At 41.9% G+C, this 25,168-nt stretch overlaps 7 protein-coding genes across 7 annotated transcripts; 3 read left to right on the top strand and 4 right to left on the bottom strand. All coding sequences in view use genetic code 12, as the record gives it.

Moving 5' to 3' along the window:
* Window positions 1–1,127: 1,127 nt before the first annotated feature.
* Window positions 1,128–2,262, top strand: RJT20DRAFT_124653 (mitochondrial 37S ribosomal protein mS23). The gene has a single exon (XM_064916305.1). The coding sequence runs from the start codon at window positions 1,257–1,259 to the stop codon at window positions 2,082–2,084; it is 828 nt and encodes a 275-aa protein (XP_064777470.1). The 5' UTR covers window positions 1,128–1,256; the 3' UTR covers window positions 2,085–2,262.
* Window positions 2,263–2,580: 318 nt separating this feature from the next.
* On the bottom strand, window positions 2,581–3,225 carry RJT20DRAFT_124651 (uncharacterized protein). The gene has a single exon (XM_064916304.1). It carries the CDS (start codon window positions 3,042–3,044, stop codon window positions 2,871–2,873), a length of 174 nt encoding a protein of 57 aa, XP_064777469.1. The 5' UTR covers window positions 3,045–3,225; the 3' UTR covers window positions 2,581–2,870.
* Window positions 3,226–4,332: 1,107 nt separating this feature from the next.
* On the bottom strand, window positions 4,333–6,942 carry MSN4 (stress-responsive transcriptional activator; the record flags this gene model as incomplete). The annotated part of the gene is made up of 1 exon (XM_064918148.1): window positions 4,333–6,942. One exon carries the CDS (start codon window positions 6,940–6,942, stop codon window positions 4,333–4,335), a length of 2,610 nt encoding a protein of 869 aa, XP_064777468.1.
* A 1,036-nt stretch (window positions 6,943–7,978) lies between these two features.
* Window positions 7,979–11,944, top strand: RJT20DRAFT_124649 (uncharacterized protein). The gene has a single exon (XM_064916303.1). It carries the CDS (start codon window positions 11,428–11,430, stop codon window positions 11,869–11,871), a length of 444 nt encoding a protein of 147 aa, XP_064777467.1. The 5' UTR covers window positions 7,979–11,427; the 3' UTR covers window positions 11,872–11,944.
* A 232-nt stretch (window positions 11,945–12,176) lies between these two features.
* PFK26 (Pfk26p) lies at window positions 12,177–15,889 on the top strand. Its single transcript, XM_064916302.1, has one exon. The coding sequence runs from the start codon at window positions 12,401–12,403 to the stop codon at window positions 15,665–15,667; it is 3,267 nt and encodes a 1,088-aa protein (XP_064777466.1). The 5' UTR covers window positions 12,177–12,400; the 3' UTR covers window positions 15,668–15,889.
* Window positions 15,890–17,568: 1,679 nt separating this feature from the next.
* ZWF1 (glucose-6-phosphate dehydrogenase) lies at window positions 17,569–19,569 on the bottom strand. The gene has a single exon (XM_064916301.1). The coding sequence runs from the start codon at window positions 19,231–19,233 to the stop codon at window positions 17,734–17,736; it is 1,500 nt and encodes a 499-aa protein (XP_064777465.1). The 5' UTR covers window positions 19,234–19,569; the 3' UTR covers window positions 17,569–17,733.
* Window positions 19,570–21,901: 2,332 nt separating this feature from the next.
* On the bottom strand, window positions 21,902–25,001 carry KEX2 (kexin). Its single transcript, XM_064919159.1, has one exon. The coding sequence runs from the start codon at window positions 24,770–24,772 to the stop codon at window positions 22,058–22,060; it is 2,715 nt and encodes a 904-aa protein (XP_064777464.1). The 5' UTR covers window positions 24,773–25,001; the 3' UTR covers window positions 21,902–22,057.
* Between the last annotated feature and the right edge of the window lie 167 nt (window positions 25,002–25,168).

Here is a 25,168-nt window from a genome sequence, read left to right as displayed (position 1 = left end):
CTAAGAAAACTTTTAGAAGATGACCTTTTTATAGCAACATTTCAATAGATATCATGGAACTGTTTGTGATTTGACTAAATATGATGGCTTACATAAAGGATGACTAATATTACATAGTAATACATGCTATAGCAGGATACCAACTAACAGAATACAATGATTAACCGATGTTCAGGTTAATGGAATTTTAGAATGTGCAAGCGCAATTGGCTTCAAGTATCAATTTCGGAAATTGGTCTCACCACTCGAATTGAGCCTCCTGTTGTAAGTCTTCAATCTGCCACGTATGATTCATGTTTGAGTGTAATGGCTGCAAAAAGATATATATATGTATATGCCCAATCTCAATATGTTCTTTGACTATGCCATACACTAGTTGCTGTCCCAATTGTTCATCGTGAATTTGCTTCCCAATATACTCCATGATGCGTATAGGACGATCGAATAAGCCATTCGAGTAACTTAAAACAACAAGGATTGTGAAATTTGACAGACAGATTCTCGAACTCCCGACTTTCTCTTAAGTCCTTCAAAAATAGCATCATTAAATTTAGGCTTCTGTTTATTATAATTACATCAAGCTATTGGAAAGCATTTTCAATGTCTAAAACAAGTCTAGTGGAAGATAGTACATTAATGACAACTTATATGACAATCATACATCTTTCAAATGTGACAATCATACATTATACAAAATTTAAAATTGAATGGCTCCAGAGAATACTTCATTGTCTGATAATATTCCTGCTCTCTCAAGATAATCTAGATTACACACTTTGACAAGTATTTAGCAAGAAAGTATATGATAGGGTTCATTTAGAAGTTATGGGTTTTCCAATGCGAAGTTCAGAGTTTGGTACAACAACGGTCCCAGGCACGCAAATTTATAATTTTTTCTAATTAAAACACTATAACCAGTAGTTTCCCTTTAACTTCCATCCTTTCCTTACACCTTTTTCACTATATTACCTCTCCAGCAACATATTGTCACCTCTTTGGCTGCAATACCACTCCCCCCCACTGTTAGAGACAGGCATATGGTGAGTTTCGCACCCATTCATTCCTTTCCTCTACTAAGAAAGTCTCACTCTTAGGACTCTCTCATGACATAATCAATGACATAAGCCACACACTCCAAAAATTTTTCAATTTTCAATTTTTCACTACGAACCGCTTAACTATGACGGTACAATTGAATGAACGAAGAATAGTAGTGTTTTTACATTTATAGCTGGGGCCGCTAGAAAGTAAACATAATGAAAATCCAAACAAAGGCCACTACTGTGTTGGAGAGAACTTCTCACTACCTTAAGGTCGGAGTTTTGAAGCAGAAACCTGCCTGGTACGACGTTGTTGGTGCTTATCCTCCGCATACTGATCTCACCAAGAAAGCCAAGGTATTGGACTTACAAGCCCAAAGACCGGACCCATACACATCGCTCTTCGGCACAAGAAACAACGACGGTACTATTAAGACTAGACCTAGTCCAGAAGACCGCTTGCAAAAGAATAACAGCATCTCCCGTATCCCTAAATTGGAGTTCTTGGAAGACGAGCTTAGAGATGTATTCTATCATCAGCATCCATGGGAGTTCTCACGCCCAAAAACGTTGATTGAGAATAAGGGTGACGAATTCAAGGAGTGTGACTGGTCCCACATGTTGCAATTCAACAAGCCCTTGGATGGTGAGTCTGTAGTGCAAAGAACTTTATGGTTATTGGCGGAATCTAAGAAGCAAGGTAAGCCAAAGTCTTTATTCGAGGCATACGACAAGGCTAGATTTGAGTTCTACAGATTGAGAATGGAGGAAGAAATGAACAGTGCTGTTTCCAAGGAAGAGTCTACTATGTACGGAGCAGTTTTCCCATCGTCTAATGTCGAATGGGGTGTTCAGAAGGAACAAGAGTTCATTGACGTTTGGGCTAAGGTTGCACAGGACAAGACCAAGGTTGCTATGGCAAATAGAAGCAGAGGAACTAATACCGCTGCAGGTTCAGAGGAGGACAAGGGATCTGAGACTTCAATCTGGGAGAACAGTTTTGAGATCGGGGGAGAGGCTGAAGCGACTGAGGAGAAGAAGTAGATATTGAACTGTGAATAAGAGGAGAGATGTGTAAGATGATGGAGAGAATCTAGTACCGAAAATATCAACACTAGGTGAATAGCATTGGCATAGGCATAGAGACTTGTACATAGTAGCCGTTCTGTATAATAAGATATTCCAATTGGAGAATTAATGCTGTAGTAATAGAATGTCGGGGGTATGTTTATAAAGTAAGTTTGCTTTGGAAGTGTAGAAAGGTTGAAATGAGTAGATATTCACATTTCGTTTCCTCAAGAGTGGTTTCAAACCTAATTCAGTCTCTTAAAAGTATTTAAGTCCCCAACGGTAGAAAGCAAGGTTCCAAGTTTAATGGAATAATGTCCCAAATCCTGTAACAACAACGTCTGTTTTATGGACATTAAATTGGTCGATTTAATTGAACATGTAGTTCTTCTCCAAGCTTCGTCTTCTTTCAGCATCATTATTAAGTCTTATCCTCTGTGCTCTCCTATTATCTCTACACTACAAAGTCTTAATGCAATAAATATATTTAACTACTGTCGCCAGAATAAGTACATAAAAAACCAGTGTTCCCGTGGGAAATGCAATAGTTCGTCTACAGACACTTTAAACATCTAGGTGCCTGCTTCTCCAAAAGGAAACCAATATCTATAAGAGAATGAACTTCGACTTCTTGCCCATCGCTTCACTGAAGAGACATGGTTCAAGTCAATTTTCGCTATCTAGAAAGCGCCGTTTCGTCAACGGCTACACATACGGTATTAACTCACCCTCCAATCGATTTCAACTTTCAAATCTCACCTCCTAATGGTGGTGTTCTTCGTCTTTCTTCAACACCAACTTCTCGTAAGCAACGTAGAGCACAAAAGCTCCCACACCAATGCCGAAGCCGGGGAATGCCGACTTAAATCTGTTGATACGGCTGAATTGGCCTTCGTATCTCCATGCGTCTCTCTTGGCCCAAGGGTTTCCTGCCATTCTAAAATCTCTGTATAAGTATACTACAGTTCCATCCAACTCTATTGTTTCTTAACAGAATCATTTTCAATATCAACATTTCGATTGGCGGAAGCGATTACGTCAGCAGAAAAAACGAGGACCGAATTTGAGAGTGCTGCTGTGTGCAGGGGATGGTGAGGGTGCAAAAAAAATGAGAGAGAAGTGAAGAAAATGAAGAAAATGAAAAGTGCTACTCGCTGTAAATGTTAAGGACTGTGTATAGTGTACATTTGTATAGTGGTAAGTAGAGTAGAGTGATGTGTGGGGATATGCAGTGGTAGAATGGGGAGTTATGAATGGTAATGAAGGGCAATGAAGAAGAAGAAAATTGGGTGAAAAAGAGTAGGGAGAGGGGTGGTAGAGGGATGGTAGACGGTTGGAAATGGAGTTTTCTTAGATTTTTTTCCAAGGTGAAAGAAGAATGGAAGAATCGTATTCTATGTATATAGCTCTAGCTCTATTAGCGGGAAATAAATTTATACGTATATGAAGGAACGATCTTTGGTTAGTACATAACTATAGCTATATAGATAGAAGTACATGAAAAATGCTACGGTACGGGTCTTCTACCAAATTTTATATTCATCAGAAAACCCAGAAAAGCTACCAACCGTACATAACTATCACCTAAAGTTCTTACTCCGTTTTTAGTCCAAAGAAGAGATACCAATGCCATCCTCCAATATCATCAACACCACCAAATCAGGATGTAGAGGCTGAATATACCGGATTGCATAGAAATTTTCATATTCTTAGCTTCGACGTCCACTGTTGCTCTTCCGATCGAGGTATTTGAAGTGGAAATCTCTTCGAAATAGATAGAGGTTCATGTCAGAGAACATGGAAGGGTTATTATCCATTTATGGACCAATTTAAAGGTTAATATCATAGATTTTTCATTGTGATAAAATGTTCATAACCTTCCTTGAACTTTTCATGCGCCCATGACAGTGAAAGATATTTCGTAGATCTCCACAATCAAAGTACTACTGAGTGATCTTGTCATACAAGCATCCTCTAACTCATCCACATTACAATTCTTTACAAAATCATACGATATATTTGTGCAAGGACACCAGTCATAGTACTTCGCAGCCAGTGCAAAAACTGTTCAACTGTTCCTTTACTTTTGAAGTCTAGAAAGTTTACTAGAACTACAATTAACTCGCGCCTGATGTTGCAGCATAAAGCCATAACAAAGGATATTCGTCAATGTGCTCCGTATTCACTACTTTTTATAAACCTATAAATATCCCGAAAGAATGGACTATGCCTTCTTCTTCCCCTGGCCAGCAGATATAGACGAGGTAGTGGGCCCTGTTCTGGTGTGGCTGTTAGGATTACCATAAATAATATTGGTATTTCCTTCAGAGTCGACCCTGTAGTGAGTCTTCAAGTGCTGTGCCAAATTGTCTGATCTAGAAAACTTCTTTTCACAGTACTTGCAATGGAAAGGACGGATGTTGGAGTGAACAGAACGTATATGACGCTTGAGATGCTCGGATCTCTTAAACTGCTTATCACACTCTGAGCAAGAAAACGCTCCATTGGAATTCGGCGTTATCGATATAGTATTGGCAGATAAGGATGGTCTCTTCTCCGGAGACAGCGATGATGAGGCATCATGAGTGTCCAACTTGGTCGTCGACGATGTCCTTCTAGCTCTGTGTTCTGGTTCTGGCACCTTTTCCAAGATTGTATTGTTATTCTGGGTCTGAACTACTGATGTAGTAGGGGAAATATTTGGAGACTCCAAGGTAGGAGACTGTTTCAATATACTGTTAGTCATCAAGTTGTTCATGCTAGTGGTGCTATTGTTCAAACTATTGTTCAAGCTACCAGAGCTGACCCCATTATTATCATTGTAACCGACACTAGACTTTCTTCTTTTCTTCTTTTGTCCAGCAGCGGAAGCGAAGGAATCGAGGGCCTGTTGTGTTTGTTGCAACTGTTGGAACTGCTGTACTTGCTGCTGCAGCAAACCCCCGTTCAGAGGGAACGGTTCAATTTGAGTAGACAGGGCGTTGGTCAATTGAACCAGGTTTCTGCGTCTGTGGTTGTTCAGAGCATTCGCAGTATAAGAATGTGACCGATTCTTTGCACTAGCAAAGTTCGCATAATTTCCCTTGATGATGCCAGTAGGGTTTGCCATTATCTTAGCAGCTACATCATCTAGGGCATTCAAGTCGAACGATGCAAGATCAGAATCAGCATCTTTTCCTGTATTAGTTGAGGAAGTGTTATTGAGCCAGTAAGTTATAGCGTTGTAACATTCATCATTCATCTTGAAGTCCAATTGGAGGTTTTTGTTGGTGGTCGAGTTGGCGCCATTCGAATTAACAATATTGTTATTGGCAATAGCTCCATTTCCATTGAAATTTCCTCCAACGTTGTTAACAGTAGTACTTGCTCCCTGGTTAGGTAACTTGGGGATATTCGAAAATAGCACCGAATTGGCAGCCTTCTGTGAGTTGTTTGGGTTATTGGTATAGCTGTTGTAACTGTTAGTATAACTGTTGAATAATGTCGATAACGAGGGCGACAGGAGCGATGTTGGGATCTTGTTGGATGTAAAGAGCTGCCTAGGGTTAATAGTGCGCTCCTCAGGGTTTTCATCTATAACTTCAGTTGTATTGCTAGTGTAGTAATAATCAGGAGAAGGAGACTTTTTACCCGCAACGGTTTGAAGCGACTGCTCTAGCGATTGCAGAAGACTTGGAGGGACTACTTCGCTCTGGTTGCTTGCCGGAAACGTGGTGGCCAGACCGGGAGTGGACATCGACTTGAGAGACAAGAGGGTCAATTGGTCGACGGGAATGGTGGTCAGATTGTTCCTTAATTGCCTCGTCGAGGAGTATTGAGGAGTGACTACTTGTGACAGGAACATAGCGGCATTCGTTGAATGTATAGATGGAGTAGTTACCGAAGGGAACACACTTGTTTCTGAAATAGTCGGCGTAGTCTCTGCTGCCGAATGGGCCATTGAGTTTGACGATGTGGACGAGAAGGACAGCGACGAAGAGCCGGGCTTCTGACGACTATTACCATTTATATTGTTAGTAGTATTGCTAGCTTGGCCATTTAGATGGCTTGTTACGGAGCCCTGGGAGGATAATATTGGCTGTTGGTGGAATTGGTGTTGAAGCTGCTGGTGGTGGTTTTGGTATTGGTTTTGAGATTGGTGTTGTTGCTGTTGATGGAGTTGATGCTGTTGATGCAGTTGTTGATGCTGTAATTGCTGCTGCTGTTGTTGCAGTTGTTGCTGTTGATGCTGCTGCTGTTGTTGTTGATGTGATTGTATGAGCTGAGCGGGCAGTAAATTCTGGTTCTTTTGAAAGTAGTTGTTAAGAGAGTTCGTGGATGAAATGTTACTGATCATTTCATCGTTGTTGGTGTTGTAGTTGGTCCCACTTGCAACATTTGAGCTATACGAGAACTGATAGTTGTTGTTGAAGAAGATTTCATCGTTGATGTGAATGGACTCCGGAATCACCGTTATGGGTGACATATTGGAGTTGATACCATTGGAATAGTTGTTATTGTTGTAGGAACCCGAGGAAGACAAGGAAGTATTGGCAAAGTTACCGGAGTTATTGCTGGCCATAGCACCAGCGTAATCGAATAAGCTATCCGAGTCGGCGGAGGTAGCCGTAGCAGCAGTAGTAGCCGATCCAGGAGCGGTATTGGTAGATGCTGGCACAGAAGCCGGAGGCGACGATGACGACGCCGTAGCAGGGATCGAGGGGACTGGAGGAGGCGCCATTAGATCCACAGGGGCATAGTTTGATGTATCAAAGTTGAAGAACTGGTTGGAGAAGTACGATGACGACGACGACGACGAGTTGGGGGGATTCTCGAACACCGGAGGATTATCCATGGCAGTAGCGGAGTATTTGGGGTAACAGCAAGACGACGACGGCTATAATGGAGATACCAAGAAATTAGCAGTGGTAGGAAATTAAAGTAAGAAGATGTTGCAGTAGTAACGGTAGCGACAATGGTAAATATAACGCTATCAGCACCAGTGGTTAATAATGTAGCGACCAATCAACGGTATTAATCGAAAAACAGGGCTTTCTGAAGAAGAAACTAGTAAAATGGAAACGTAAATGCTGGCGGTTAACAACTGGGATTCTTAAGCGGCTTCGAGACTCACACACGAAATTCTGGAAGCAAGGCCGAGATAACGAGATAACCACAGAAAACAGTCACGATGTAGTGCCAGATGGTAAAGAAAAAGATAGTAAACGAAAGTGCCCGAACAGATGCACAGAACAACGAGCACTAGCTACAGAAACTGAGAATCGCACCACAGTGACAATATAAACTGACAACAGTGACAAGAACAAAAAGCGACCAACCACATGAAAGAAGGGCCAGGAAAAAGCCAACCAAAACCAGGTGGTGTTTGCAGTTGGCGGCAGGCGGTAGTCTGGAGAAGTTTAATTGATAAGAAATTGGCTCACACACACACGGGAACACAGGTGCACGCATGGGGTAGAGGTGAGTAGAGGTGGGAGGGAGTAGAGGTGGGTTGAGGCTGTGAAGGTGTGCAATGGTAGAGCAGGTAGAGGTACTACTGTCGAGGTATAGGTCGGTGGTGGCGGTAGAGATGGTACTATGGTACTATGGTACTATGAACAAAGCCCTGTGGTGGGAGCGTAGTCAAGAACTTGGAATTGAAGTTGTGATGCATTCTCAATTACACCACTCCACATCCTAATCACTATGGCTCCAGTTGCAATTCCGATTTTTCTTTTGCTATCCACACCGATAGCAATAGACACCAACTGGGAAGTGTAATGGTGTACATACGAGGCTCTCGGGCAGACACCCCCAGAAATCTACTGCACTACAACATTCAATTGGTATATTATATATCATTCTACCATATTTTTACCATTTTATTGCCGTATTATTCCTGCTAGTTGATTAATAATAATAAATTTTAATAGTCCATTTATTTAATATTTAATATGAGGTTAATAATAGTGAAATGTCTTGAGCTCCTATAAGAGCTCGTTACCATTCGCTATGATGAAACCTCCAATCAATTTGCAATTGCTATCAACACAGCAATAACAATACTAGCATTCAGTTACGGCCTCCATTCTCGGCTCTGTCCACTGCAACATCGCTTTCTCATAACGATGTCACTGTGCTGTGGTTTGGCGAAATCTTCTCTTTTCTGTAATGTTACTTCCCACCACGATATATGCGCTTATCCGGGCGGGTTATATTTCATCACCAGACCTGCTGTTACTGGTAGCTTTCGTCTGTTGATCTCCATCAACACTGGCTGGTTGTGGACTTTGTAGACTGTATAGGAACCTGGTGCTTATTGTATAGTGCATGGTCACTGTATATTGATGCACATTGTACATGGTTCAGTGGCTACTACGGCATGAATATTACCTGGTAGGTGTATCCAGTACATCATGTCCATTGTGCAAATTTCAAACCATGACTGTATTAATATTCGGCACTCCACTATGACATACCCCATTAAACTTCTGATCTGGGTATACCCGAACCTTCTTTCTCTGACCTCACCATTGAATTATCTCCTTCTCCATGACTGGAGATATATTTTCAACCCGAAATTTCGAGACAAGGATTTATTTCTAACTACTACATGGGACCCTATGTCCGTTCTTTGCCGCTAAAAGTGGCCAGTTTTTTTTTTCAGTTTCCTGGAATTGCACGCCTACAAGTGAGTTCTCTTGTTTCATGTCGGTTCCATCAACACAGCCTAGCTGGTTCATCTGAGTATACTTGTTCTACGCTCCTAATCATTGCTCGATTGTCGCAAATGGTGCTATCTGTAGGGACCCACCACTCCCCATGTCTGGGGACACATGCAGCGTGCACCCCATGCACGTGATGCGCCTTGAAATGAAACTCCCAAAAGCATAATTAGACGTTTAGGTGCAGGGTGGTGCCCCAAATCTACGAAATCCGGGCATCGGTACATCGGTACATCGGTTCTTCGGTTCTAATAGTTGCCATATTTTTAGCTTGGTATCAATACGAATGCCTCTATGGTGACGTCTAAGTGATATGGGGACAGAGTTCCCGACACAGAACAGTTTATGGACTCGTGGAGCACGGGTCCCAAAAATCGCCCCTATTCAACTACGGTGGACAAGATTGTAATTCCTAATTTAAACAGCCACCCAGGTAGGACTCCCCATAACCAATGAGCATGATTTTCATTGAATGCCTTGGGCATTTATTTGTCATCGTCAGTTCTAGAGCTTCTCCTCTTTTTTTGCATCCATAATAAAGCTAATATTATAATACTGGTGGATATTATCTTCAAACAAAGGTGAAATTTGACAGGCACGCAGGATTGATCGGAACAGGAGAATGATATGCCATAAAGGTTAGGCACATATTTGTGTTAGCAGACAATAGTGTATGTTCACAGCTAAGTTTATAAGACCGAACACTCAAAATGTGGGTGATTCATTTGATTCCCCGATTCATATTTCGTGGAGAAATGTGGAGAATACAATTAAGCCCTCTGATTTTGCGGTTTTCATGTTCGATATGACCATCTTCCCCTCCATCCGAGACTAATACCTAATCAAGTTATGAACCCGGCCACATTACATTCTCGTTTTTTGATCAGTTGTAAGTGATTTGTTAAAAGCCAAGGCATATAAATGGAAACCGACGCTCTGTATGCAATGTTACATCAGGGAATTAATGATTTGAGAGTTGGGCGGGACTTGCCATGTAGCATGATATAGACTAACATGGACTGAATACCGACCATTACCTCTAACTGTTCGGGGCGAATGCAAAACTGTTGATTCTAAGAATAGCATAAAATCTCAATCCGAGGGCTGCTATATATGTTCTCTTACGGTAAATGAAAGAACCAATCGGTTATATGACTGCTTGTATTGGTAATATCATGGGGTGTTCGGGGATAATGAGAGAGTAGGAGACAAGAAAGTTACATCGAAGATCTATGCAAGAGTGTAGATTGTACCACGATAAGCGGCCGATTTCTGTATATATGTGATTATAGCCTCATATTCCGGTTTACCCTGTGGATAGGATCATTGTAGATTTCTCTCCCCCTATACGTGAGTTCGGATACACCCGATGTTATAGAGAGCTTGAAAAGTGTTACATTGCTATTCGCAAGCTACTTAAGAGTAATTACAGGAAGCCGAGAATATGGGTCGGTACTATATAGTACCTAATGTATCATGTCACCTTTAAAGGCGGATGTTGTTGACTGCGAAAGCAAAGGCAAGGAACAAATGAGGTCTGTGAAAGACTGATTTGAGTGATGGAAAAGGCGGCTTTCAGGGGTTAAAACGGTCGCCACAAGTTTCTTCATTACAACCAATATCGAATTCTACAAGATATATCATATTCCGGGCAACTGATAGCGTTGTCTTGATCTACCAGGAACCCTTTGCTTCGTAAATTCATTTGCACCCATGCCGCAGTACAATGAACCCTGAGTTCATGATATTTTTTCTCGCAGTTGATTACTTGATCCAGAAGATTTGCAGTGCCTTCAGTGCCAGTTTAGTTGCAACACATATGAATTACTTGAGACCCGTGCTGCACTAGAGCTGCCTCAACGGCATGTAATGAAAATGGTGGGCAGCAAAGTGCTTGCAGAATTCATTGTTTAGTTGAATCAAATAATATAACTAGATCCAGGTTGTGGATCGAGGAAAGGCACTTGATCAGTCCCTGCACCCAAATCGCTGGAGCGGGCAGACGTTAACCTAGACATGCAACCCTTTTGCTGTGCTTCAGCAAAAAGGAGACCCTCTCAACCAAGAGGCACAGTATGTCACGCAGTGGTTTTAATACAGAAGGGCATTTCAGTATAGGACTTTTTTCTAATGTTTTCCGACACTAGACAAAGAACCGTATTTATACTAAGATTATTGTACAGTGGAACCATTGCCTTTATCAGTGGAAAGGCCTCTTCTCGATACGAGACCGAATACGTCTCGGAGTTTTTTACCGATCACGTGACACGTATGCGCCGCACTTTCTATTTTCCTGTCAGCAGCAGCAGCTCATCGGTACGAGGCTCTTTGCTGGAAGATGGGCAATGGCTCGAGCCCCCAGTACCAAGCGAAAGATGAAGAGTGAGCAGTTGAACTGAGGTAAATGGCTCAGGGGGGACGAAAAAGGCCTCAAATTCCGATTCTTTGTGTATATTGCGGATCAGGGAGGCCGCGATATATTTTCAAAGATGTCTTTGATCATTCCCAATATTATTCCCATTATAATGTCTCAAGAGATCCATAAGTCCTCAATTACTTTTGCTACTCTCTTTGTCTGTATGTCTTTCTAGCCCTTCCCATGTCTCTCATGTCTCATGTCTCATGTCTCATCTCTCACCCATCTCTCCCTCATCGCTCACGTTTTCTCTTTGCTTCTTTCCCTTCTCTCTCCCTACACACTCCCACGCCTCAGCGGATTTCTCTCGCTATTCTTGCTCGTCTCACACTATCTGACTACGTCCAGGGCGTCTTATTGTTCGTACCATTCTCATTCTCACACCACTCTTATTGGTATCGCTCCTCTGGTCCATATGGCCCATATGGCCCATTCACTCGCTAAAATCGTACTGGTGCCATTGATAGGTTCATATGGAGTGTCGTTCCTCATTATCTCCAACCACTGGCACCACTTGGAAATTTTATGCTTAAATTTTCTTCAATCTTTGTCCTATCACGGGGCTCTGTTCAAACTTCATGCCCATTTTCCATTTAGCACCATCATGTATTCATATCCCATCCCATGCTCTCTATCTATCTAAACATCCCATGCTCTCTTTATCCTCTCTCTATCTAAACATTCCATTCTCTATCTATCTAAACATCCCATGCTCTATCTAAGCATCAATACCCAATTCCCAATTTCCACCCCCCCGCCCCCCACCTAACACCCCCGAACTCACTATCCATTTTTATTACTCACACTCTTCTCTCACTAACAAATTCTGCCCAAAGCGCACTAATAATCTTGCTAATCCTCGTCTTTGTCCTCTCCCTACTCCCACTAATATTCCTTATCATTGCCTATTGGAGGCTACCGCACACACACTCTTCTCGCCATTGGTAGCACCGAACTAATTTAAATTGCTTCTTCTCTTTTTGGTTGTAAATGATTCCATAGATTATTTATACGGTCAAGTTTATTGATTACACCAGTTTATCTTTTCAATATAGCATCATTTGCGTTCTTTTTGGCATTTCGTGTGGTCTAAGGCGACATTACCACCCCCAACAATCACATAAATTGCCCTAACCAACTCAAAACCCCGAATTCCGCTCTCATAACCTGCCATGTCGTCGTCGTTCTCGGACTCTATACCCTCATCTGCAGATATATCTCCGGTGGTATCAACGGCTTCGACATCAAGCCCGAAAGAACCCAATAACATCCCCGAATCGTTTCCCAAGGACTCCGACGATCACAAGCTACCAACCGCCCCATTCACAACTCGCCACAAATCAAATTCTATCTCTAACGGTGTGCTACAACATAACCGCTCAAAACACAAGAAGGTATCGTTCTCCAACTACTCAAGAAACAACTCCAGCCAGGTGTTTACATCGTCTAATTCGTCATCAGGGACTTCATCAAGAAACTCCAGCGAAGATGAACGCGATGACGATGATGATGACCTTGAAGATGACGACGAGGACGATGCATTGTATAAGCAGCACCGTCAAAAACAGCACCAGAAACAAAAACAACCCCAGTTCCACGATAATCTCGAAGCCGCTCATTCAGTCATACGGCAGACTCTGAACCCTCGAATAAACGCTCATCTCGCTCAGTTCAACATGAGTGTCACTCCTTCGCCCAATACCATGTCCCCTTCAATAAGCAGTACCAGCCTTACTCCAACAACAAGCAATACCGTGAACTTTAAGAAGTACTACGCGCTTAAAAAGTTGTCCTCATATCCATATGGTGGAGAGAAGATGAATATCTCCAAATCCTTGGATTCCAGTTTATTGGAAAGTCATCTGAGTAATAGCAGTTTGCCGGAGTTCAACAAGAGACCATTGACCGACACTCCAATTGTGTCGAGCATGGCTTCCCCTATTACTAGAGAGCAGTCAAGCGCAGATGAAGAAGAAGATGATACAGATAGAGAAGATCGCTTGACAGACACAGATAAAGATGCTTCCAACAATAAAGACAGTAACGACAGTAGCAAATCGAACAAAAAGAGCAGTAGTGACAAGGATGAAGATAAAGATGGGGGAGCTCCAATTCTTAAAACCAAAAATATTTCACACTTGAACTTGGCAGACTTAAGTATGGATGAGACAATCCAGATTGAACAAGCCGATGTAAAGGACGATTCAAAACAAGAAAATAAGAACACTGCAACTCCTTTGAAGCCATCTATCAGTTTAGCTTTTTCAAGTGGTGACCATGCTACTAAGTCGGAATCAGTTAGCCCCATGACTTCAGTTTTGGATGTGAAATCAATTCAGCCCTCTGCTCCAGCAGATGCGCCAGCCATTGCACCTTTCCCTGCGGTAGCTGAGGGAACACCTTCTCCACGTTCTGGTTTGGTTCCATTATCCAAAAAAGTACTGATTAACGATGAGCTTAGAAGTAATTTGCTTCAAGACCTTCCTCTAGAAGTTCAAGAGCAATTTGAGAAAACGCCATCAATTGAGAAGCTTAAGACTTTACTTCTCACAAAACCACCTCCAAGTGCAAGAAAGACATATACTTTGAATATTCCAGGTCAAACTTCCTCCAAAACTTCTCCAGATGGTAAAATTGCTTCGATAGATGTTGGTTCGAAACTAGTAATTGTCATGGTTGGATTACCTGCAAGAGGAAAGAGTTATATCACTAACAAACTTACGAGGTACTTGAACTGGTTGCAACACGATTGCAGAGTTTTCAATGTTGGTAATACAAGAAGAAAGGATAAGCATAATGCTGGACCTGAAGCCAAACCCCTTCCAGATACACATACCCCCAATAACGAGCCCAATTCTCCTTCTCAGCATAATGCTGACTTTTTCAGTCCAGATAATAAGGCGTCTACACAGCTCAGAGAGAAGTGGGCAATGGATACATTGGACCAGCTCTTAGACTATATAATTGAAGGTCCAGGATCTGTGGGTATATTTGATGCCACAAACTCTACAAAGAGCCGTCGTTCACATGTCCTTAAGAGGATTCAGCAACGTTCCAATGGCGAGTTGAAGGTTTTATTCTTAGAAAGTATTTGTAGCGACCCTGCAATTCTCGAATCAAACATCAGATTAAAGTTACTGGGACCAGACTACAGGGACATGGATCCCGAAGTTGCTCTTAAAGATTTTGTTGGAAGACTACACAATTATGAGAAGGCATATGAAACTATTGATGAAGTCGAGGAAAAAATTCCCGGTTTCCAATATGTGAAAATGATTGATGTTGGCAAAAAGGTAGTGAGTTATAATATCCTGGGCTTTTTAGCATCGCAGACTATCTATTTCCTTTTGAATTTCAACCTTTGTGAAAGACAGATTTGGATCACTAGGCATGGTGAAAGTATCGATAATTTGAGTGGAAGAATCGGCGGTGATTCTAAATTGACTAAGCGTGGTCATCAATTCTCGAAGGCATTGGCTAGGTTTATGACTGATCAGAGAAAGAAATTCCGTGCCGAACAATTGGAGAGATTCTCAACGAGATTGGAGTTGAAGTATAATTCCATTTTCAATGAAGACGAAGAAGCCATTTTGGACACCATCCCAACAGAACCAAATTTCTGTGTTTGGACATCAATGCTTTACCGTGCTGTAGAGACTGGACAATACTTTAACGAGCAGCACTTCTCCATTAAGCAGATGAGGATGTTGAATGAATTAGGAGGAGGAAGATTCGATGGAATGACATATGATGAGATCCAGCGTAGATATCCTAAGGAATTCGACGCCAGAATCCACAACAAATTGGCATATAGATATCCAGGTGTGGGTGGAGAGTCTTACTTGGATGTTTTAACCAGATTGCGCCCACTCATCTCAGAGATTGAGAGGACCACCGATCATTTACTTATCATTGCGCATCGTGTTGTTTTGCGTATTTTACTTGCATACTTCTTGAATTTAGAAAAGTCAGCAATTGGTGAATTGGATGTTCCTTTGCATACCTTATACTGCCTTGAACTGAAACCATATGGTACTGATTACAGGATGTTTGAATATGACGAGAAACTAGATTGGTTTTTTCAAGTTCAACCAGAACATAAGAAGAATATTAAGGAAGTTGGTGTTGTATTCAGAGAAAGAAAATACAGTGTTGTTCCAACTGCTCCACCATCGTCTTCAGGTGCTTCAAGAAGAGCCAGCAACTTGCGTAACAGAACCGCCAGTTCGAACCATGGCCCAGTTCTGGGGCGTCTTGACACCAATAACTTCAGCATTCGTCGAAGCCTAAGCCACGGCCTGACCCAGCCAGGATTTGATTCGATCAATGAGGCCGACAAGGAGCCCTCACAGGAGCCACAATCCGCTCACCCTCTTTCCAATGAGAATGCTATCAGTGCAAAGCAAGTTAGCGATTTGAATAAATTGAGAATGCCTTGATAGGACGATCTGGTAAATACGGGTGAGAATGATAGAGTCTTATTTTTTTCCAAGTCCGTGGTGTAGTAGGGGCCATGGCAAGTTTTAATGTGGTACAATGTAATTATTCGCATAGTGTTATTTTCTCCCTTTTATTCATCTTATTCATCTTTTATATTCATGTATTCACTTCATTTCATTATATAGAGGCGATTTATAACATCAAAATACACGGAGTTAGGTTGAAGACTTGTTTTGTTGTATCTCTGTGGCTATTCATTAAAAGACTTTGCTGTTCTTTTCAAATGTCGACGACGAGGCGGTGTTAAAGGAAGAGTAAACCAATTTTCTTGGTTCTTCTTTTATCTATGTGCCCCCTGCAAATCGTTCATTGGAATCCCACTCAATTACCCTGATGTTGCATACTTTATTCATATGCCAATGCAAGTATATGGAAATGCTTCTTGTTTTTCATTTTTCAACTGAACCGATATGAAATTCACATTCCTCCAAGGTTTAACTACCTTACTACAATCCTATACTATATCCTATATTACAATCAGAAAGAATACTAAGACATTATCATAGCCAGCTTTTTTGCAATCACCAGTGTCGCATTATATGTCATTTATTATTACTCGTATGCCAATGGAAGTATATGGAAATGCTTCTAGTTTTTCATTTTCTAACTTAAACAATGTGAACTTTACAGCCCTCCAAAGTAACTTACTACTATCCTACACTATGTCCTATGTTACAACTGTACGTAACTTCTACTTACACATAATCATATCCGGATTTTTATGCAATCACCAGTGTCTCATAATACGTCATTTATTATGTCGCATCCTTAACTATAGGGCTCACTCATCCACCAAACAAAAAAAAATCTCGTCCTAACTATATGGAATCCGGGTAACTGCTCATCCTCAGCAAAATTTTTCACGGCACTACGTCTTTACAGAGAAGGGAAGTGAAATATAAATAGATGTGAATGTCTTCTTCTTAAGCAAAGGGAGAAGTGTAAAGAATTTCTGTAGAGAAGGTGAACTAAGTTTATAGAGACAGATAGTAAGGTTTGGTTTATTTACTTAGTTTAAATCTCTTATCTATAGGTCCACAGCGAGATGTGATGTATGATATGAAAGGACAGGAGTCATCTCTAGCCCATCTCGTATCATACTCTTGCTGATGGATTCCCTATATTCTGCTCGTAAGACTAAGATGGGACAGAGATTAGCGGCTCACTACCGTGAATACTCTGTCTTCCGTCTTGTCTTGCAAAAAGGCAGCGACAACAACGTATATATCATAACTCACAAACGAAGATGATGAAACTAAGTTTACTTCTTTCCCAGTCTGATTCGACTATGACGACAGGGTTGAAAACCGTCCTATCAATATTGATCCTCTGTTGCAGGAGGTGTTTGATTGGGACTTATACTTGCCAGTATTTTACATTTCTGATTCGCATCGTGAAGTTATGATTTAGATGTTGTAGTTTGATATAGTTACATTGGAATTCTTTTTCCGATTGGGTTTACAAAGGATACCTTTACTACCAGATTATAGCACTCCAAGCATCTACACTGATTCTAAGTGATGAAAAGTTACCATAAACATTCGCAGTTTCCTCGGTAGCATACAATAGAACCCATCTTCGTATGTCGGTGACCGCATTAATGACCTTCCATGGATGTCTGATTTTAGTTTCAGCAGTAGATGCTTAGTGAGTCTCTGGAGAGAAGGGATCCGATGAAAACACGATTGAAAGAAGAGTAGTAGATATACAATTGAAATTAGTTCGTTATTCGAGTCCATGTCCTTGTAGTCTACTAGAGAGCATGACTTATCGTAGTCCCAAAGTCAAACGTCAATTCTTCCTTTGTTATCCAGAATGTGGTAACACGTATAGTGAAGCACATTATATTGTCATTTAACATATATTTCTTAATCTCCTAGTCAATTACGTTTCCCCACAAAAGTTACTCTACAAGCTCTATATAATTATGTTCATTTTAGAATCAACGTATTACTAAACAATAACAAAGCTATGGAACATTACTCATCGCGGTCTATTAAGTAGATTAAATTTTACCTTTAACCTTAGGGGTGGTCAATGGCCATTGGTAAGTTCCCTCATCAGCGAACACATAATCGTGCTTTTGCAAGTATTGTCTCAAGGCCTTAGGACCCTTAGAGCCATATGGATAAAGCTCTGGTTGTGGGGACTTATCAGATTCAATGAATTCCAACAATGGTGTGAACAACTTCCATGAAACATCCAATTCGTCGTCTCTGACGAAGTTAGAGTGGTTACCCAAGTAACAGTCTCTGATTAAAGCTTCGTAAGCTTCTGGGATCCAGAAGTCCTTGGAGTATCTTGTGGAGTAAGTCAAATCCAAGTCAGTGAGAGAAGTCTCAGTTGAAATACCTGGAACCTTGGAGTTGATCTTCAAATATATAGCTTCATTTGGTTGAATTCTGATGACCAATTCGTTTCTTTGGATTTCCTTGAACATCCCTTTGGCCACTGGCTTGAATTGGATACGAACTTCGACCTTGGACTCATCCAAAGCCTTACCAGCTCTCATGACAATTGGAACACCTTCCCATCTTTCGTTATGGATTTGAAGACCCAAAGCTGCGTATGTAACACATTTGGAGTTCTTTGGAACAGTATCATCATCCAAATAACTTGGTTTGGAACCGTCCTCGGATTTAGTGTATTGACCCAAGATAAGGTCATCGTGGTCAATTGGCTCGAATGCCTTTAAGATCTTCACCTTTTCGTCTCTGACGGCTTCTGGGTCGAAAGAAACTGGTCTGTCCATGGTCAAAAGAGTAAGAACTTGCAAAAGATGGTTTTGCATGACGTCTCTGACAATACCAATGGAGTCGAAATATCCTCCTCTTCCCTCAGTACCGAAAGCTTCCTTGAAAGAAATCTGAATGGACTTGATGTGATTCTTGTTCCAGGTCCCATTGAAGAACTCGTTCCCAAATCTCAAAACCAACAAGTTCTTGACCATTTCCTTTCCTAAGTAGTGATCGATACGGTACAATTCCTCTTCGGTGAATAATGGAGCAAGGTCCTTTTGCAATTTTCTGGAAGACTCTAAGTCATGACCGAAAGGCTTTTCCACAATGATTCTGACCTTACCCTTTTCGGTGTAGAGAAGCTTCTTCAATTGGGAAGCGACGGTGGTGAAAACCGAAGGAGGTAAAGCCAAGTAGAACAATCTCTCAGGAGCAGTGAGCTTATGTTCTGACTCGTATTCTTCTATTGAAGCAAGCAATCTGTGGTAACCTTCATCGGTGTCGTAAGGGCCGGCGATATATGAAGTCTTCAGGAGGAAAGCACTGACCTGCTCGGTGGTTCCGTTCTTGAAGTTGGCAGAGATTCTCTTCTTGAAGTCCTCTTCTTCCAAGTGGGATCTGGCATAACCGATAATCTTGACGTCGGACGAAAGATGTCCTTCACGGAAAAGGCCAAAGAGTGCTGGAAACGTCTTCTTCTTAGCAAGATCTCCTGAAGCACCAAAGACGACAATGGTGGCCTTGGAGCCGAAAGCGTCAAATGACATTGTAGCTGTGTTTTTGGGGTTGATATGGGTGTTTTTGGATTAAATACTGGGTATTTGGATCCTTTTCAGTGCCTATGGTAGGATTGGTCCGAGGTTAAACGCTGTGGTACAGGGACGAACTGGATTGAAGAACGATGAGAGTACGGGACGAAGGCAGGCTTTTTGGGCTTGATATCGTTGCAGGCACTAGTAGCGGTCTGAATAGACGCAATTGAGCAGTTTCAATGGTAAAAGAAGCTCCGATAGACGAAGTAAACGACAATAGCTCAATAAAAAGTATATAGCAGCACCGACGAAATCCAAAAAATTCGTTCCACAGCGCGGTATATATAGCGGCAAAGGAAAAGGCAGAGGCAAAGGCAACGGGAGACGGAGGGACGGGGGGACGGGCAGTTAGTGAGGGAGTGAGAAATTTTGGGGAGAGGAAATTAGGGGGAGAACCAGTCCGAGCGTGCGAGAGAGAGAGAGAGAGAGTGAGTGAGAGAAAGTGAGTGAGAGAAAGTGAGTGAGTGAGAGAGATAGTGACAGTGGATGAGAAATACGATGAGAAATAGTGTATAATCGTAGCTTACGGGCGAGAGATTTGAGGGTGAGAGTACGGGAGGACGGGAGAAATTCGGGGGTTGGGGTACGGTGGGCTGCGGTGGGGGAGGAATTGTCGCAGAAATGTTTGTATGTAGTTTATTAGAGAGATTGAAAGAGCGGTGCGAACGGAGATCAGTACGAAACGAGAGATCAGTGAGAGAGATCAGTGAAAAAGTGAGAGTTTGTCAGAAAAAATCCGGTGGAAATGGACGAGTGTAGCACGGGAACGACAGTAGAAAAAAACACAAGAAAAACAAAGAAAGTAGAGGAGGATTGCTGCGATTGCGAGCGGGTTCATGAGATTTCGTTATTATTATTAATATATTAATACATTGTTAGTTATTGAGAATGACGGGAGATAATATCAGAAAATAGGCTAATATGGTGGTTATGGATATGTCTGAAATCGGAAAAATTAGCATGAACAGAACCTATGGTCAATTCAGACAGAAATCAATTATACTACAAAAAAAAGTAGAGTTTACCTCTGTTTAGGAGTCCCCCATGCTACAGTCTTTCTTGCCTTCTGTCATTCTGACTAATCTGCTGGTGCAGATCCAATCCTCCTCCCTAAATTACCGAGACTGCCCGCTGGTACCACGCCGTCCGGTACTGTTGTAGCGACGTTGGGATTTTTCACCTCACAAACTGTCATTCCACAGACCGGGGCTTGGGCCTTTTGCATTTGTAAGATGTTCTTTTGTGTCACCCGGTGACAACGTTTTGTACATATACAGAATTATCACCGCTGATATCACGGTTGCTTTGTTTTTTTAAATCAGTCCGACATTAGTAAGACATACTATCTCATTTGGATGATGATAATGTTCCACTGGTTATTCCACCAGAGCCTGGACCTAGGATCCCCCAATTGAATTCGCTAACAAATAGTTACGGCAGGTCACCCCCTATTGCCACATTTGTACCCGATTCGAATTGAGTTTCACCGACCTTCTCTTCATTACCATCGTCTGGTGCTCACCTTCCATCTCATTTTCTCATAGACCTTCACTTGGTGAAAAATTCCCGTGCTGAAAAATTCTTTGTTGGAGAGCAGTTGAATTTTTTTTCATGACCACCCAAGAACAAGCCAAACTTGCCCAGAATAGATCAATTGGGGTGCCTAGTCGACCATTGATCCGAATCGGGCTCAATTGACCGAATCCACACACACCCATATCATGGGGACCGCCAGATATTCCTGTTGTAGTCTTATCGCCCTTGGCTTTTTGCTCTGTACTCTCCCTATCAGTACCAAATGGTAATGTTTACTGGTGATGTCACGTGAAATTAGCCGGACCTCCGTTGCCGGAGAATGAATTTCTTTAGCGACGTTTCATGGCTTTTTTCAAATTTCTCAGCCTGGCAAAAAATTACTGCGAGTTTCGTAGCGACGCAAGAAGCAGCAGCAGCAGCACCACCACCACCAGCAGGAGGTGGAGAGGATGTTGGGCTACGCATAGTCGTATCTGGAAGGTGGGTCAATTGTCTATTGTCGATTGATTTTGTGTAGGTGAAGCATATAAGAATTGAAGATTTTCACTTGAAATTGTAATCCCAATGGCATGTTTGTCGTATACTTCCGGACTACAGGATACAACCTTCATTCATAGTACCCCATTCCCGTTCGTGCTAAATTCGAGATTGCTCGCCCTGTCACTAACCTGGACGAAAGGCACGTGAACATGGGTGCTACAGAATCACGTGATGCTATATACCCCACCAAAATCCGATCAATTATCATAAGGCTGTGAAATTGGTTGTGAAATATAACCGATGGGACATGTTGCAGAGGCCACGGCGTGTGTATGAGGTAAATGGAGGTGTCTTGAGGTTGGGAACGGCTCAGCGGATATCTACGCGTTAATTCGTAAATTCCGTGGTATGAGTGATCTGTCGTGATGACTCGTTGAACTCTATCCTCCATGACTCAAATGACTACACGATTAACTATACTACTGTATATGGCATCGATCTGATAAGTCGGTATAAAAATTTATATTGCTAGATTCAGATAATGACTCTTCATAGTATATAATTGTGAAACGGATTCATACGGCTGAACCTCCTTGCAGATCTACTTCTTTCATTCAGCTCCGGGTATTTATCTTGACCTGCTCTTTGTGAGCTAGTCTCATCGTCAAATCGTGTTCTATTTCGGCCATTAGAATGACTGCCAGTCTATTGTCTATGTTACACTCTTTAATACGTATTTTAGTTGCAAACTTTGGCCACTTCCCTAGGGACGAGACGAAGATCCAAGTAGACGCTCGTCTTCTTCATTCTCATTCTCGTTCTGTGCGGTTTCTGTAGCAGGTGAGTCATTTTCTAGTAACTTTTTATCTTCTTGTTTGACTCCTTTCAGTCTATCGTCATCTTCATCGTCAATTCTAAACATTTCTTCCTCGTATTCTGGCAAAGTCAGTCCATTGAATTCATCGTATAAACGGTCTCTGGCTACATCTTCAGCATTCTGCACAGATTCACTGTTTGCTCTCCTGTCGTTTCTACGACCCAAATCCAAAGAATCCAACTCTTCCTCGTCAGTATCCGAGTAATCTTCACCTGGAATAATATCGAATTGAAGTTCTTCTCTTCTTCTCCTTCTTCTACCACTTCCTGGTGTCTTATGTAATCTCATGAAAATAATAACCACAATAAAACCAACGACAGCAAGTGCCATGAAATATTGTCCGGTACGGTCTGCTGTATACTTCTCCTTTCCATCTTCGGGCTCTGAACTCTCATCGATTTCTGTAGGTTCAACTGTACTGCTTGAAGCACTGCTTGAAGCGGATGATGTGGCTGAAATGGATTTTGATACGATTTCATTTCCCTTGTTTTCATCGTCAGATGTGGCACTGCTACTTGTCTCAGTAGATGAAGAACTGATGGTCAGTGACGAAGTTTCAGTACTTGAGCTGCTAGTGCTGGTAGTAGTTTCGGGTTTCTGTTCACCGCCTCCAAGTCTATCTCTTCTCACAGCAGCGTAATCGGTATCTAAATCATAAGTCTCCGCCTTACTTGCATCAATAGATTCACCAAAGATACGTAACTGCCAATCATTAAAGATGATGTGGTTCTTCAGGGCAGTTCCCTTATCATCTCCAAATACTTCTATGGACCAGTCTCCCAATCCACTTTCACCCCAATGGGCCACTGACATGAAAGTCCAGTTTTGGAAGCCCTTTCCAGAATCATCACGGGGGCGGAATGTCGCCAAATCACTAATAACACCTGTTGGTGAGATCAATCTGACACCCACGCGTCCTCTGATAGTGGCCAAGATGTTAAGCTTCACGGTGACATGCTCCACTCTCTCTACATTGCTCACCTTCAAATCTTCTTTAGTTACAGTTATGGTTCTCTTTATGACATAACTGGAATCCTCAGTATCTGAGTTTGTTGTAATAGTGTCTCTAACGGTTGACACATCAGAATAATACCATGCTTGTGGCTTTACATTTTTCCAATCTTTGGCGAAGTGAGCCATCTTGTAAGCGTCCATCTTACCATATCCGTACTTATGGGAATACTTTCTGTTCAATGCTGTGATTTGATAGTTACCGTCATCTTCGTTGATAGGCAGAGAGCTAAGGACAGAGACGTATTGCACATCTCTCCAGGTTAAATTTGGATTGGCTTGAAGAACAAGAGAGTAGATACCAGCGGCTAAAGGTGCAGCGGCTGAAGTACCACCGTGACTGGCCGAGCACTTTCCCTTAATATCTGTTGTATGAATATGTTCTCCTGAACCAGAGGAGTATGTTACAACCATGACGGCGGAACAAGCCTCGGCGTACGTTGGATGCAAACCTTTGTAGTCAATGGCTCCAACGGTGATAGAATAAATAGAGTTGGTGTAGCCATCGAAATTACAAGAGTCATCAGATCTACCTCCATTTCCGGAGGCAAAGACATAAACTGAACCCTTGTCCTTACGTCCATTTTGCACACCTTTAATCATGGCCTTCTTGACCACAGGCTCTGGCTCTGAAAGAGTTCTTCCATCATCAGTAGGGCCCCAAGAACATGAGTAAATATCATTGACATCAAGTCCATAAATCAACCCAGCGGCTTCCTCTGCAGCGGTAATGGCTCCAGATAAGATACGAATACCTGCTACGGTGGAGCCATATGCAACACCAACACCACAGACGTCGTTTTTGACGGCTGCAATTTCACCAGCACATCTGGTTCCATGGTAATCATCAAACAAACGCGGTAATGGCAACTTTGTATTGTCGTTGAAATCCCAAGATCCTTTGGCGTTGAAGTTATCCTTCAAGTCTTGAGATTCAGCATCTAAACCATCATCTACAATGGCAGCAACAATGCCTTTACCCGTGATCCCTTCGTACCACAAACCAGTAACATTGACATCATTACCAGGATACTGCGTATTAATTAAATGCCATTGTTCAATGAATATTGGATCATTGATTCCTAACTTTTCACTTGCATCTTTCACTGGTTGTTGTGACGAATCCACAATATCCAATCTCTTCTTTTTAAACGATAATTCATTAGAAAAGTCTTGCTCCTCTTTTTTTATCATAACTGGTAGTCTTTTGCTCAACTTCCTTGGTTTCAACGAGTGGATAGATCTCAAATGTAAGTTATTAACCAAATCATCGTAATGTTGTTCAAATCCTGGAGATCTCTTCATCAAGCCGTGATCATTGCTTCTGAAGTTACCCAAAAATTCATTGTGTGCATGGTTCTTGGCGATACTGAACACATAGTGATTCTCCAAACCTTGGAGTTGATGCTCAAACGAGAATTCGCCGTGATTATCAATGAAATCCATGAGAGGCTTTTGCGATGTGGTTGTATTCAATTCAAAAATGAAGTAGTTCTTGTTTTCGTAGTCTCTCTTCGGGATAACTGAGGCATACGAGAAGCGGCATATCACTGCCAATACTAGAAGGAGTGTCCTGAGTGGTAATATCATACTTTTCTGGCTTTTATAGTGTCTTATTCGAGGTTTTTAAGCGATGTTGAGTTCATGAGACGACTGAGACCAACTATGAACAACAGCTCTTAAAATATAGGTAAAGAATGGGTGGACAGCGCTGAAAACGACAATAAAGCCAGGCAGGCGTGGCTAGAGCAAGCTGTAGCCGTTAAAGATTCGAACAAATACACTGGGGTCCACTTGTGTGTACTTGATGGAAAGAAATCCGATCATGAAACACAGTGATAATTCCAATGCCACGTCTTTTGTTGGACGGTAATTTTTCTCGTTGTGCGCGTGCGAGGACGTAGGGAGAGGGGAGGTGATTTAGTGAAGGATTTAGCGAGAGGGATTTTGTGGGGAGAGAGGGTGGTGGTTATGGTGAGATGGTGA

The sequence above is a fragment of the Scheffersomyces xylosifermentans genome, assembly GCF_036884685.1.
Source record: "Scheffersomyces xylosifermentans strain CBS 12540 chromosome Unknown RJT20scaffold_1, whole genome shotgun sequence".
In the NCBI taxonomy this organism is placed as follows: Eukaryota; Fungi; Ascomycota; class Pichiomycetes; order Serinales; family Debaryomycetaceae; genus Scheffersomyces; species Scheffersomyces xylosifermentans.
This window is presented reverse-complemented; position numbering and strand designations above follow the sequence as displayed.